Below are 15,076 nucleotides of genomic sequence, written 5' to 3' on the forward strand. Positions count from 1 at the left end.
TGCATCCTGATCAACATGCATGCATCCTTCTTCTGGAGTCGTCATTTATTTCTTTTCTCGTGGAAATTTAATTTGAAGGGAAAGAAATGAGAGTCTTGATTGCCCAATTAACTAGATGCTGTGTAGTACATCCGACACAATGGACTGCTCAACTGAATAGCACAGCATTGGAGAATGAAGAAGGAATTTGCAACCCTAAACGCACACCATGATTTTTTCAGCGATCGTCTCTCGATAAGTCACACACACACACACACACACAAAACGATCGTCTCTCGATCTTTCTTCGTCTCTCTCTATATTTGTCACTGACGATCGAAGCACTGGTCCAATCTAAGAAAACAACAAGCGAGGCAGTTTGTCATCATCACAACACGTTAGGCAGGCGCGCCATGCATCTATCGACTATTGTATCTCTCTTTTCGTTTTGTTTTCGTCGCACGTACGTGTACTACTAGACCTTTAGTCGTAGTGTATTTACTTGTACGACTACTGGAGTACATGCAATGCATGATGTTGGACGATCATTTCTTGGATTCCGGAAGGATCAAGCATGCATGGGCTCCGCCTCCGCTCCGGGAAACTTGCTCGGAAAGCCAAGCTAAGCTTATCCTAGTCAGCTGAGGTCGTGATGAATGGCGACCCAAATGAGTGAGCCGAGCGATCGAAAGTTCCCATTCGGCCATTCCCACGGAAAAAAAAGGAAAACCAAAAACAAAACCCGGAAAAGCCATGGAAGGAAAATGATGGCTGGATTCTCATCCAGTTTTATTCCCCGGCTAGTACTACTAGTAGTACCTTTCCTTTTGACGCAGTACAACAAGCATGTTTTAGAGGACTTTTTTCTTTTAAGCTAGCTAGTGCTCAAAGGTAAGCTAGCTCTAGGTCGGCCCCAGGCGACAGCGGACAGGCGCCAGGAGGGCCAAGTACTATACCATGCATGCACCCTAGCTGGGGCCTGCAGTGGCAGCGGCTTTGGCTTCTGGCTTTGAGATGCACTCTCGATCGCCTTCACCCTGCAGGGGGGGCCCTGCGTTATGCCATCTCAATATGCTAATGATAGGCCATCCATAATGCTGGAGGGTGGGCCGGGGTCCCCTCTACCGTTCAGTTCTCATCCTCGTTGTCGTCTCCATTATTTTTGCCACGGCTTTAGGCTTGTTTGGATTCAAGCCTCCCAGGCAACGCCTGGCCAGACAAGCAATCCCAGGCGTAGGATTTCCTGAGGTCATGATCGTTGCCTGGACGAGAATCTACCTGCCAGTCACAAACCAAACACGCCCTAAGGTGACTGGGAGGTACTATGTCATCCGCTTGATTGGCTACAAAGCCAAGCTTGGTAGGTGACTGGGAGGGTACTATGTCCTATATTATGGGCCTAGCTATATCCTCGTAATAAACAAGAAGAAAATTACAAATAGTTGATGGCATGGGACCTAGTATATAGATATATAGCTAGTAGCTGGCACGTGATTTTTTATTTTTATTTTTGAACGAACCGGCACAAGACATTTGGCAGCTAACAGTAATATAACGGAGAGAGTTCACATGGGAGTATGCATGCCCCCCAAGCGTTAGCCACGTACACGTACAGTACCAGTGACCAGCCGGTCAGCGGATGTCCGCATGCATGGCCTATTCGCCTTTTGAAGGCGCATGCCTGCCCGACTGCATTGCAAGAATTTGAATGTGGAAAGATGCATGCAATGGTCCCGGATACAGATTGAGATGCAGATTGCACCCACCCACATCTGGCTATCTCTGCTAGCTGCTCGTCAGTACAGTAGCCAGTGCACACGCAGCCATGCGCATGATCGATGAGTGGATCGGAGTACGTTCATCCCCGCCCCGTGCATGCCTGGCTGCCTGCCTGCTCTGCTCCCCCTGCAACTGCGCAAAGCACACGAGATGCACACTGCACATGCGCGCGCGCGTGGCGATGTTTTGCATGCATGCATGCATTGCGTCATGCTAGCTGCTGCACTGCATAAGGAAACTAACAACTAAAGGCCTGCTGCCAAAGTGTGCAAGTCGTAAAGACGAACACGAACCCGTGCGTGCCACTGCAAAGATAGCAATACGGGCCGGGAGACCAGACCATGCACCACCGCATCGCGCGCGGGGCCAACAAGCTCAGCTAAGCCAGCGTTAGTTAGTTGACATGATATAATAAAGATAATAAGAAGCCAAAAGGACCAAGCAAGGTGGCCAGCCGGCCTCGTGCTGCAAATTGATTAGTTTATCACCGAACACGCAATTCAAAACTTATTAGACACTCATATAGATCACGGAAGCTATTTTGTCTTGATCGGGGCTTGCTAGCGCCCGGACGCTCGCACCTGCAGCTTGTTTCCCGCCCCGTCTAGCGCGTCCACGCGGGGCCCGCACCGTCCGAACGTCACACCAGCATCGAGGGGAAGGGGCGGCAGATGCCCAGCCGACGTCCGGAGGAGGAGGAGAAACCGAGGCAAGGTAGTATAAAACGAGGAGTGAGATGCAACATCCGATCTACTTTTGAAACATCCAGACGCAACACTTACAACATAAGCTTGAAGGCAGATGAAACACCTTGAAACATGCATCTGAAACACTTGCAAAAACACATGGAAAACACTTGAAAATCATCATAAAACATCTGCAATATCCAGATAAAACAATAGCAACATATGTGTGAATCATATGCAACATCCAAATTAGACACACTTGGAACATACGTTTGGAGAAAAGCAGATGAAACATTAGGAATAGAAGCTTGCAACATACGTGTACAACATTTGGAACATAGGTTTGCAACATGCGTTTTCACCCTTCTTCCGTACGATGCAGTGCAGAGCGGGGGGACGGCCAGTTCCGGCTACCAGGCGGGCGAGGATGGTGGCGCGGCCTGGCAGCGGCTAGTTGCACATGTGCCTGATCTGGGCCTAGGCGCGGCGAACGGCGGAGCACAGCATGGCGCAGTGGGGGACGGAGGCGCCGCTGCAGTCGCGTAGCATGCGCATGGACCTAGGAGGCGGAGGGCGAGGCGTGAGCGACCAGTTTCGACGGCAGCTACAGTCGTTGGGCGGCTGGTAGCGTAACTTGCGCGTAGGATTCCTCCTCTCCGCGGGGATGGGGGGACGCCACAGGGGATGGCGACGTCGGCGTGCCGAAGTGGGCCACGGCGCGGGATGGAGACGGCAGCACAACAGATTGGGATGGGCGGGCGACCGCACGGGGCCGTGAAGCCACGACGGACGAGCGCTGGATAGGAGACGAGCTTCCGTGGAGAGATTTGATTTTCTTCCCCCTCAGGTCCGGACGGATGGATGCCGGTGGCCAAGTATTACTGGTCTTGATTTGTACCCCTGGAGAATTTGCTGATCTTCCAAGATATATCTGGAATGAAGAAGCAACAAGACGAAGGGGGGGACTAGTACTCGTCGACAGGAGCCGGAGCAGTAGTCGGCAGTAGGCGTGTTGGGCCGGATTCGATCCCGATAGATAGATTCCGAGAATGACGGACGACGTGACAGCAAAAGCTAGCGAGCGGCCGGTCATTACACGAAAAGCACGCAAAACCTAGCCAGCAGGGAGACGACGACGATATGTATATACGCCGCACGTTGCTCGATCCTCCGACCCGACCCGACACTGTGTCTGCATCCGTGCATCGCCGTCTCCATCCGTGCTGGTCGAATTTGCTGGATCATCCAACAGTTGGCTGTATACGTGCCCCAACAGAATTCCAAACAAGAAGTTCGGTGAGGCATACATACAGTACACACGGCCAGAGGTAGGAGGGGAGGAGAGAGGGACAGGCCAGAGACGACTATATAATGGACAAAATGGATCATCAAATCTCCTGTGGAAAATCCAACACCAACAGCGTACGCGCGCACAGAAGCGCAACGGGCACAGTAATTTGTTTTGGAGGTTCTCTCGGTGCATGCAGCGCAGGGTCTTAATCCAACTATACATCGCAGTACCTTGTACATCACCAGCAAGGACATATTTGGATCAGGTAAGTAATTAAAACAACTAATGAAAAATTGGCTAGTACAAAAGCTAGACATTGTTTCAGTCACTTGGCTTATATAGATGTAGTAGGTGATTATTGGCTATTGGTGTAAATATCCCTAATAGCTGATTGGAAGCAGCTAATGGATTATTGTTAGCTAGCTAGCTTGCTGCTGTTTTTTTTTCTTTGCCGAGCAATAGCAGGCTTCTTTGGATGAGCTAGTGAAAATTGATAGCAGATCTAAAAAGGTCGAAAGACCTTTCACCGTGTCGAATTATACTTTAGTTTTGTCATGGCCCTGTTCGGCTTACCCATATTCGACTTGTTCGGCTTGTTTTTTCAGCTGGAACAATGTTTTTCTCTCACAACAATTCAGTCATAATAGTGTTTTTCAGCCAGTTTCAGCCAAAATTCAGACCAGCGAACGGAGCCATGCCTCATAAGCTAAGTTCAATTTATCTAAATTAGACCTTTTTTAAAGAAAGTATTTGATATCAGAACTTTGATATAGAGAATTTAATTGAACGATTCTGATATTATTGATGTTGATACGTTTTTTAAATTAAAATTAGAGGATTAGCTAAGAACGGCAAAACCGGTTCTGACAAGCGGAACCCACTGGCACTGCTGGACCCGCATGCCAGTCGGTCAATGTGAAGGTGTGGCTGGTGAACCGTGTGCCCACAATTTCATCACTGCAGACCCTGCCACGCCTTACCGCGTGGCTTTGCGCGTCCCTACCGGACAACTCATGCTTCTGGTCACGCCGTGGTGTGGAAGGCACTCCGAGTTGACGATTCTACCGAGGGCCGTGACTTCGGACACGGACGATCACGTACGTCTCCTTTTGTCTCACGTCATGTCGGTGGCTACTTGGTAAAAACCAAATTCCATGTTGCACTGTATGTAGTGGTTGAAAAGAAAAAGAGCAGAAAGTGCGTGTTTCTTATTATAGGTTCGTACAGTCCTAAATGCCTGCGAAAATGAAAAACAGGAAAAAGATACACGACACGATTGAGGGAAATGTAGTGTACTACTCCTACTCAACAAGGTGTACGGTATATAGTACTCTAGTGTCTTTCCCGATTCCTGACCCCAACGTAAATCTGTGGTAAAAAAAAAACTGTACAATTCTATGTATGGATCTGAAATGCAATTTGTCCAGATTCGTACCTATAATTGTGGCCCCGTTCGCTGGTCTGAATCTTGACTGAAACTGGCTGAAAAATACTGTTCCGGCTGAATTGTTGTGAGAGAAAAACACTGCTCCGGCTGAAAAAACAAGCCGAACAAACCGAATATGGGGTAAGTCGAACAAGGCCATGTATCTCTTTTGGGACCAAGGAATTGTGTAGATTATTTTCTTTAAATAAGAGTACACAATCTTTTTTTTTCCTCAAAATAGAAGTAGAAGACATGTTTGATGCAAAAGGCTAATCGCGAGTTAACTAAACTTAGCTCTTTTAGTTCCGACTCATGTAAGCAGAGGGCTAATAGCTAGGCTAATAATTGGCTCTAGTCCTAACTAATTATTACCTCACAAATTCGTATGAGCTAGCTAATTCACGGTAAAAAGAACTCAAATACACCGCTAATGGTGCCAAAATGGCTAGAAAAGAACATACTGCACGTACGTATTACTGTAAGGAAACCTACTCACTCAATATAATGGATTTTCAGCGATTAAGTTAGAAAATACTCCCTCCATCCTCGTTTACCCGGCGTGAGGGGCTTCATTCCAGATACCAAGACGTATTCAGTATGAGTAATCACCGTACGGCATGCAGGGGGAGTAGTTATTGCACGGCGTGCGAGAGAATAAAGAGCGTTTTTGGGTACTTCACGCCACAAAGCTGTTGCTAGCCTTGCATGAACTGCTTCACACTGTTCACAGTCATACTTATCAGCCATGGTATAGTTTTTTTCTCTCACAACAAAACAGTATCAGCCACCTTATAAGCCACAGAAATGATCAATCAAACAGAGTTGGTTTTTACTCCAGGGTAATTAATTGCCCCTTGATAACAGCAACCCCCCTCCTGTTATTACCAAAATGAAAAACTGGTGTACGCCTGGTATACAGGAACAGAGGGAGTCATAATAGTTTTCATCATAATATCAAGTGAGCTTAATTAGTACTCCTTCCTGTCGAAATTGTAAGTCGATTCGACTTTCTTGGCCTAAATATAATAATATGTTTAGATACATAACAAAATAAATAAACCAGAAAAGACAAAACGGCTTATAATTTAGAACGTGGTAATATGAAATGGTTTGACTTGGCACGACTGGAAATCCCTATATACTTGGGAACGGAGAAAGTATATTTGGCAAAAGATCTGGGATGAAGAAAATGTGTGTGGTGGTGCCGCTGCCGCCTGATTTGGAACAGTCCGGCGATAGCGATTTGCCGCGTGGTGGTAGGGCGGGCGCCGGGAGGCGCAACGTCGGTACCACAGCACCACACGTGGACGTGGGCGCGCACCGGCACTCGTGAATTGAAATATTGGATTGGACGCCTGGACCGGAATAAATAGGGCCGGCCGGAGGGGTAGGGTGGGGGGGCACGATTTGCTTGCAAATACTCCTGCTCGGCTCTGCTCTTGTTGCGTCGCCCTGTTCAGCATTTCGCGGTCGCCTCGGCGTTGCGGCTGATCAATCGCCCCTGGCGAGACGGCGGTTGGTCGGCATCGGGAAGGGCCAGCGGCCAGCCCTACGCGCGGCCGGTGCCGTGTCGAACTGACAAGGAGGAGGAGTGCCGAGCTGCCGACCACACCAGCATTGTGCTCCACGTAAGACTCCTAAAACATTTGACTTTCACTTTAACAACGGCGACATTCCAGGCACTGCGATCCGCTCAGGCGCTCAGGATACTGATTTTCATTTTAACCCCGTTTCCTCCTCCTTTTTTACCGACTCCATCACGTACGGCACCGCAGTGTGCTTCCTCTTCTTCTCCTATGTTCGAGCGGTTTGCTGCTGGGTTTTTGGGCTAACAAGCTCGACTAATACTGATTTGTTGTGAGAGAAAAATACGTTTACTGACCGATAAGTGCCGCAGGCTGACTGTCGTGTTCGTGTAGCAAGCAAAGGTTTTACTACTCCTAGGACTACGGTGGTTCTGATGCGGCGAACGAAGGGTGCACGTGACCACTGGCACTGCCGTTCGTCTTCGTCTTCGGGCTCGTTTAGATGCGAAAATTTGGTAAAATGGCATCGTAGCCGTTTTCGTTGTTATTTGGTAATTAGTGTCTAATTAGGCTTAAAAGATTCGTCTCGTGGATTTTGTCTAAACTGTATAATTAGTTTTATTTTTTATTTATATTTAATGCTTCATGCATGCGTCAAAGATTCGATGTGACGAGAATCTTGAAAATTTTTATAAATTTTTTTGCAACTAAACTGGACCTTCGTCTTCTTCTGGGAAATAATGACACAATACTACTACTTCTACTGCCATTCACCATCTTTTTAGCCTCATTTCTTCACGTGCACATCCTCCACTTTGGTTTGCCCCCCCTGCTACCGCTCCTACTATATGTAGTACTCCTACCACTACTCACGTTTTTGCCCTTGCAAGTCGCAACGCAAGCATCCTTCTACCAATTGGGCCTCGTTTAGATTACAAATTTTTGCAATCTGAATACCGTAGCATGTTTCGTTTGTATTTGACAAACTTTGTCCGATCGTGGACTAACTAGACTCAAAAGATTCGTCTCGTGATTTACAACCAAACTGTACAATTAGTTATTTTTTTTACCTACATTTAATGCTCCATGCATATGTCAAAAATTAATGTAATGAAGAAAGAATGAAAAAACTTTGAATTTTGATGGGATCTTGTGGCCTTGCCATGCCTTCGTTTTCCCTTCCACGCGAGGGGGGAAAGTGCGTGTGTTCCTGTCATGCCCGCGGCCCGCTCGTCACCCGTCAGTCAGGCCTTTTCCTTGTCCTGAGCTGCGTCCACTTTCACGACCTGACCAAGCAACTCCCCAAGGCCGTCCCATGTTTGTAAGCGCGTGTTTAGTTCCAACCTTAAATTCTTAAAAAGTGCTACAGTACCTATTACATCGAATCTTACAGTACGTACATGGAGCATTAAATGTAGACGAAAAAAAAATTAATTGCAAAGTTTGGTTAGAAATTACGAGACAAATGTTTTAAACCTAATTAGTCCGTGATTGAACACTAATTACTAAATAAAAACGAAAATGCTACTGTTACCCAAATTTCCAAATTCACCGAACTAAACGTGCGCTAATGAAAGGAAGGAAAAAGAAAAAGACACGGGCCCTGAACAAATTCTTGTGGCCACGAGGTCAGTGGTCAGTCCCGTGATGTCTTCACCTACTACGCACTTCCTTGTCCACGGAAACAGCGAGGATGTCGTTAGCTGCAGGGAGTACAGTAAGCTGCATGCACTGTCACTGTGATACCATCATCACTAAGTGGTGGGAATCATTGCAAGCAAAGCAGGCAAGCGATCCATACATCAGTGCTACAGCACGGTCGAAGCTGGCCGTGTGCTGGTATAAAATGTATAATCCTCCTCGTCTCTTTTTTTTTTCTCTTGATATATAAGGGCCATCGTGCCCGTTGATGCCCACATGCCAACTCCCCTTCCCCTACCGCAGGCCGCATCTGCAGGTGTGCTCTGATGACTTCAGAACCGAGGTGTAGTGTGTGTGTGTAAAAATGTTGGGATTCGCCCATTCGGCTTACTCATATTCGATTTGTTTTTTTAGCCTGAACAATATTTTTCTCTCACAACAATTCAGCTTGAATAGTGTTTTCAATCAGTTTCTACAAGATTCAACCAGCCGAACAGGGCCACCTCACACATCTGGCTAAGTGAACGCAACATTCATCAGTCTGGCGTTTTAATTCACCAGCATGTATACATTGATGCAAGTTATTGCTCAGAAACGAATGCAATATAATAATCAATAGAGCTCTCTCCTTCTCGGAGAAGGAAAAAAAAAGACAGGCACGTGGCTCGTTCTAGGGAAATTATCCATGGGTCATTCTAAGCTATTGGGTTGGTCTGAAATTTGACAGAAAAATACGGTTCCGATTTGGTAAACAGTAACTTGAGGGGAGTAACCGGCTGGTCTGAACCAGACCAGCAAACGGCCCCATATCATCGGATTCCGGGCTTAGACTAGGTTAAGACGCTGGAACGGGACATTATTGTCAGATACCGTAGTTTACCGAGCAGAGAGGGAACATCGAGTAAATTAGCGAATAAACTGAACGCAAAAGGACCCCCTGTGGCATGTGGACAGTCGAGGGACACGGACTCCCGGGCTCCTCCAGGTCTGCTCCATTTTTCAATCCAATCTAATCTGGCCCCGTCGAATTAGCACAGCCTTGATTATTCTCCCCATTTAGTTAATTACTTTCGCTCTCTAGACAAATTCATTGATACTAAATATCATCCAAAATTTGGGTTCAAGCATGGAACTGCTCGTAGGAGCGATGCAAGCCAGTGCTGGCTGGGTTGGGTGCAAACCTGGAACCATTTAGAAATACGTAGAAAAATCTATATATTTTATTACTACTTACTCCTATTAAATAGTCACGGAAATGGTTCCAAACATGAAGCTACCTCGCCGGCCTCATGGATGTAATCACTATTACAACAACAAGGAAAGATAGTACTGTTCCCTAAAATAAGAAAGATCTCTCTTGGGCTGGGGGTGGGGGCAGGCCTAACCTACCCGCCTCATGGATGTCGATGTGTTTAGTAACAACAAACAAAGCTCCAAGCCTCCCAACTGTTGCTGTCAACGAAAAGCTCCCCGCTTTATTAGGCGGCACCCTTGCCATGCGTGTGTGGGTGTGAACCCTGAAAGCCATCAGCAATCAGAGGCGGCACCCTTGCCCTCGTTTTTTCTGCATTTGGAGCAGCAGCACTCCTGTGGCCCGCGTCACCGCCGAGTCAGACAGAGGCGGAGACACCGGTGGGGGCGCGAGGGAGGCGTGTGGTGAGCCGGGCGATTTCTGCCTGCGCGGCATCGCATCGTTTCTATCAGCTATCTTCCATTCCTGCCTGTGTCACCAGCAGCCCCCTCTTTTTTTCCATTGGATTTCAAGCGTTTTCTTGGTCGTGCACTCGTGCTCGTGCGATGAAAACCACGGCGTTCCACTGGTTTTGAGGGCGTACACGTCCTAGATAAACATCTAGGTCCATGGATATATTGGACATGTTCGGTTGCCACGGCTGCAGCTGCAATTTACTCTATGACATCTGTAGCGGTAGCTGCAGCGAACATAACATAACCACTAACTTGAATATGATCCAATGTACCAGAGTTAATCCTAACCGTCGAAACGTTGATATATATAAGGAGAACTTCTTCTCTTGCTACGACGTATTGCCTTAATTACTTTAAGTTATTTTTTTCGACCCCTTCGATCACTCAGGTATGTTATCGTCACTCTTTCATGCCTCATACGTCGCATTTGTTGTTAGCCGCCGTCGTGCCAGCTCCAACCTCTATTGGACCAGGTGAGCTATTGTGTTATGGCTGACAACTTGCTTTTGTTGTCGTTTATCTTTAGCAATGCTTATATACGTTGTTTTTTTTTACAGATGCAACGCCTATATACGTTGCTTTTGTTGTCGTTTATCACTCAGGTATTTTATTGTCGCTCTTTCGTGCCTCATACGTCGCATTTGTTGTTAGCCGCCGTCGTGCCAGCTCCAACCTCTATCGGACCAGGTGAGCTATTGTGTTATGGCTGACAACTTGCTTTTGTTGTCGTTTATCTTTAGCAATGCGCTTGACACGTTTTTGCGTGCACGCTATGAGTAGTATATATGGTTGCACATGTGAATATGACAGGAGAGCTAATTCAGACATCAAATTGATACACGTGGATAATTGAGCTTATACATACTTCTTCTTTGTTTTCTAAGAACCTTTTTTGTTTGCGATTATTAATGTTTTTCTATCCCCTCCATCTTAAGGTCCCATATCACAATGTCCTACTCTTTTAAGTTGCATTTGGCTTTAGCTGCTGCCATGTTAGCTCTAAGCTCCATTGGACGAGGCGAGCCGTTACGTTATGGGTGACAACTTGTTTTTTTTTTACCAGCAGAAGTACATTTGTACGTTGTTTTTATTGGCGCAATGTTTGATTCGTTTTAGGTATACACTAGGCGCGTATATATGGTTGCACACGTGAACATGGCAGGAAAGCTAATTCAAGACGCCAAAATGATACACTTGTAAAATTGAGTCTATAAGTGCTTAGTTTTCATTTTTTGAAAGCTTTTTTGTTTGTGATTATTAACGGTTTTTTATCCGTTTCATCTTGAGATCTCCTACCACTTTGTCATAGTCCGTAAGTTGCATTTGGCGTTAGCCGCCGTCATGCTAGCTCCAAGCTCTATTGGACGAGGTGAGCCATTGCGTCATGGTTGACAACTTGCTTTTTTTTTTGTTCACCAGTAGTAGTACCTATGCATGTTATTTTTTATTGGTCTAGCACCTATTTTTGTTATTTTTATTAGTGTAATGCTCGATACGTTTTAGGCATACACTTGGCATGTATATATATGGCTCCACACGTGAACATGACACGAAAGTTGATCCAAGATGTGAAACTGATACACATGGAGTGTTTATTTTATGTTTTTTAAACCTTTTTGTTTGCGATTATTAATGGTTTCCCATCCCTTCCATCTTGAGATCACCTACCTCTCCATGCTAGTACTTACGTTACATTTATCGGTAACCGCCATTGTGTCAAGCTCCAAGTCCTATTGGACGAGGGGAGCTACTGCGTTATGGATGACGAGGTGTTTTTGGTGTCGTTTACGCGTTGTGATACCTGCATACGTTGCTACGTTACTATATAGGTATACTAGCCGTTGTAATACGAATTTGTACTCTACACTCTTCCTCCCGCCCACGATATCAAATTCAAATAATACTAGGTAAACCAAGCCGTTACATTACAGATAACACGTTACTCGTGCACCGTTGCGGTACGTGCGTATATTACCATCTACTCATATGTTATGATTTGATTAATCATATTCCACGACACCACCTGAGATCATGTTATATGACGACATTGAGGCTTTAGTTTTGACACCATGTTATGGGCCTGTTCGCTTGTCTGCATTCTGGACGAATCTGGATAGTTTGGAGGAATGCTGGATGAATTTGTGAGAGAAAAACACGGTTTCGGATGAAAAAATAAGCGGATCAAGCCGGTAGCTGCAGCGAACATAACATAAGTTTGCAGCAATTACCTCACAGTAGTATAATTATATTTGGTATAATATAAAATGGCGCAATGGGAATGGATTATGGTTTTAAAGTGCAATAAAAACACAACAGAATAGTTAAGGCTTCATCTAGAAGGAAGGAAAATCCTATGAAAACCGCCGGAATCCTCTAGAGAAAAACCGTTTCATTTCTCGCGTGGTGGAGCGGTGGTGCTGGTGCGGGGCTCAACTGCAGGGAAATTTCGCGGCCACGCCCCTCCCTGTTTCCACAAATTAGACTCCCCGCCCTCTGCATCCATCGGTAGGCGAACCACGCACGGGCACGCGCGCACACACGCACGGTATACGTACGCGTACATAGGCTGGTACTACCTGGTAGTGGTAGGCAGGCGCAGGCCCTTTTACTTTACATTAACCCCCAAATATTCCTGGAAAAATTAATCCCACCCCGCGTTACCCCCCACAGGCCAAAGCAGAAGCAGGCGAGAGGCCCCAGGCCCAGCTCCAGACCAGGACGGACGCCACAAGACACGAGGACGGGGGGAAGCTGCAGGAGGGAGAGGAGGAGGAGCCGGCGGTGAGAGCAACCCCGCGCGGCCCCAATGGAGGCGCAAGTGGCGGCTCCGCCACACCACCACCACCAGCAGCAGAAGGCGGCCAACCTGGCGCGCACCTTCACCAAGCTGCTCCGCCGCAAGCGCGTCGACGCCGCGGCGCAGGGCGGCGCGCCCGAGGCGCCAACGTCCGTGGCTGGGGACGACGGCCTGGGGGAGGAGCGGACGGAGCCGCCGCCCGCCATCCCGTCCCTCAGCAAGCTCAAGCTGTCGGGGAACCTCGCCGCCGCCTACTCCTTCGACGCCTTCTTCCGCAACGCCGCCGAGAAGAAGGCGGCGGCGGCGGCGGCGGCGGGAGAGCCCGGAGCGGGAGCGGTCCGGCAGCCGGCGGGGGCGGGGGATGTGACGCCGGAGGCCGCGGCGGACGCGCTGCTGGCCAACCTCTTCGCGGGGGTCTCGGCGGTCAAGGCGGCGTACGCGCAGCTGCAGCTCGCGCAGTTCCCCTACGACGCGGAGGCGATCCAGTCCGCGGACGCCGCCGTGGTCGCCGAGCTCACCAGGCTCTCCGACACCAAGCGGAGGTACCTCAGGGACCCCGCCGCCGCGGCCCGGGGCGCGGCGGCGGCGGGCCACACCCCGCTCGCCGCGCACGCCGAGGAGCAGCGCCACCTCCTCAAGACGTACCAGATCACGGCGCGGAAGCTGGAGTCGGACCTCCGTGCCAGGGACGCCGAGGCCGAGCGCGCCAGGAGCTCCCTCACCGCCGAGCTTCGCGCCGAGCGCGCCCTGGAGGCGCGGCTCCACCCCGGCCGCACCCTGGCCTCGCTCGACGAGCTCCACCTCTCCGGCCTCAACGCGACCCACTTCCTCACCGCGCTGCGGCACACGGTGAAGTCGATCCGCTCCTTCGCCAGGTCGATGCTGAACTCGATGCAGTCCGCCGGGTGGGATCTGGCCGCGGCGGCCGCCGCCGTGCACCCGGGCGTCCCGCTCCGCCGCGCCGGCGACGCCAAGTTTGTCTTCGAGTCGTACGTCGCGATGAAGATGTTCGCCAATTTCCACCGCCGCGACTTCAATTTCAGCTTCCTGGACGAGCGGGAGTTCTACGACCGACGCCACTTCTTCGAGGAGTTCACGGAGCTCAAGGCGGAGCCGGCCAGCGCCTTCCTGGACGTGAGGAACCCGCGGTGGGGCGGGTTCGGCAAGTTCCTGCGCGCAAAGTACCTGTCGCTGGTGCACGCGCGGATGGAGACGGCCTTCTTCGGCCGCCTGGAGCAGCGCGGCATCGTCAGCGCCGGGCCCGGGTTCCCGGAGAGCTCGTGGTTCGCCGACTTCGCCGAGATGGCGCGTCGTGTGTGGCTGCTGCACTGCCTCTTCTTCGCGTTCGACGGCGGCGCCGAGGAGGACGGCGCGTCCATCTTCCAGGTGCGCACGGGGGCGCGCTTCTCGGAGGTGTACATGGAGAGCGTCAGCGACGGGCGCGCAGGCGACGACGCTGCGGCCGCGGCCACCGAGGACTGCGTGGTCGGCTTCACCGTGCTGCCGGGGTTCAGAGTCGGCCGGACACTGATCCAATGTCGCGTCTATCTGTCCAAGCCGTCCAAGCCGGGGCGGCGGCCGTGAGACCGAAGAAGAGAAAAAGAAAGGGCCGTGCTTGGTTCCGGCGTCCGGCGGATGATGGGGGAAGAATGCCCATTTTGGGTCAGCCGTCGAGGTCTCCCGCCGGCAGCCGGCCGGGGCGGTGACCATTGATGATGATGATGAAGGGTGGCTATGTATGTAAAAAATCTATCCAGACATGTAGGGATGTTCTAATCCGTAATATAAATGGTATTTTCAGTTCCAGATGCTGCATTGCCATTGTTCTCTGTTCTCTGCTCCTGTCATTGCCATTGTTGGATGGATTGTACTCCGCAATCTGCGGCCATGTTTTCTGGTGGATTTGGGTCAGAATGATCCAGTTCTCATCCGGATCTTAGGCTACAAACCAATGGTAGTAACAGGAAACTCCTGAGATTGGATTGCTGAAATCCTGTGGTGAATCTGACCATGGATTGCAACCATTCCTGCATCTGCATGTCGATCCTGATGAATTGTTTGTTCATGGCCTCGTGAGGGAGGACCGGAGGAGGAAGAGAGGAACAAACAACAACGGATTCTTTTTGGACGTTTGTTGATACGGCCTTGCTGTGTTGGAACTTGTGATTTGCTGTTTTGCTGTTGGTTGGCTCCTTTTGGTGGTTTACGATTTGTGATCAAGCGCTAAAAGTACTCCGATGTGAT

The 15,076-nt window shown here is 49.3% G+C and overlaps 1 protein-coding gene across 1 annotated transcript; it reads left to right on the top strand.

The window, feature by feature from the left end:
- The first annotated feature begins 12,705 nt into the window (after positions 1–12,705).
- Positions 12,706–14,638, top strand: LOC136449420 (protein GRAVITROPIC IN THE LIGHT 1-like). Its single transcript, XM_066449445.1, has one exon. The coding sequence runs from the start codon at positions 12,842–12,844 to the stop codon at positions 14,414–14,416; it is 1,575 nt and encodes a 524-aa protein (XP_066305542.1). The 5' UTR covers positions 12,706–12,841; the 3' UTR covers positions 14,417–14,638.
- The last annotated feature ends 438 nt before the right edge of the window (positions 14,639–15,076 follow it).

Source organism: Miscanthus floridulus, chromosome 5 (assembly GCF_019320115.1).
Source record: "Miscanthus floridulus cultivar M001 chromosome 5, ASM1932011v1, whole genome shotgun sequence".
Classification (NCBI taxonomy): Eukaryota; Viridiplantae; Streptophyta; class Magnoliopsida; order Poales; family Poaceae; genus Miscanthus; species Miscanthus floridulus.

What these genes read in the sequence shown, in the direction of transcription:
- LOC136449420 (XM_066449445.1), top strand. Translation starts at nt 12,842, where the DNA reads ATGGAGGCGCAAGTGGCGGCTCCGCCACACCACCACCACCAGCAGCAG.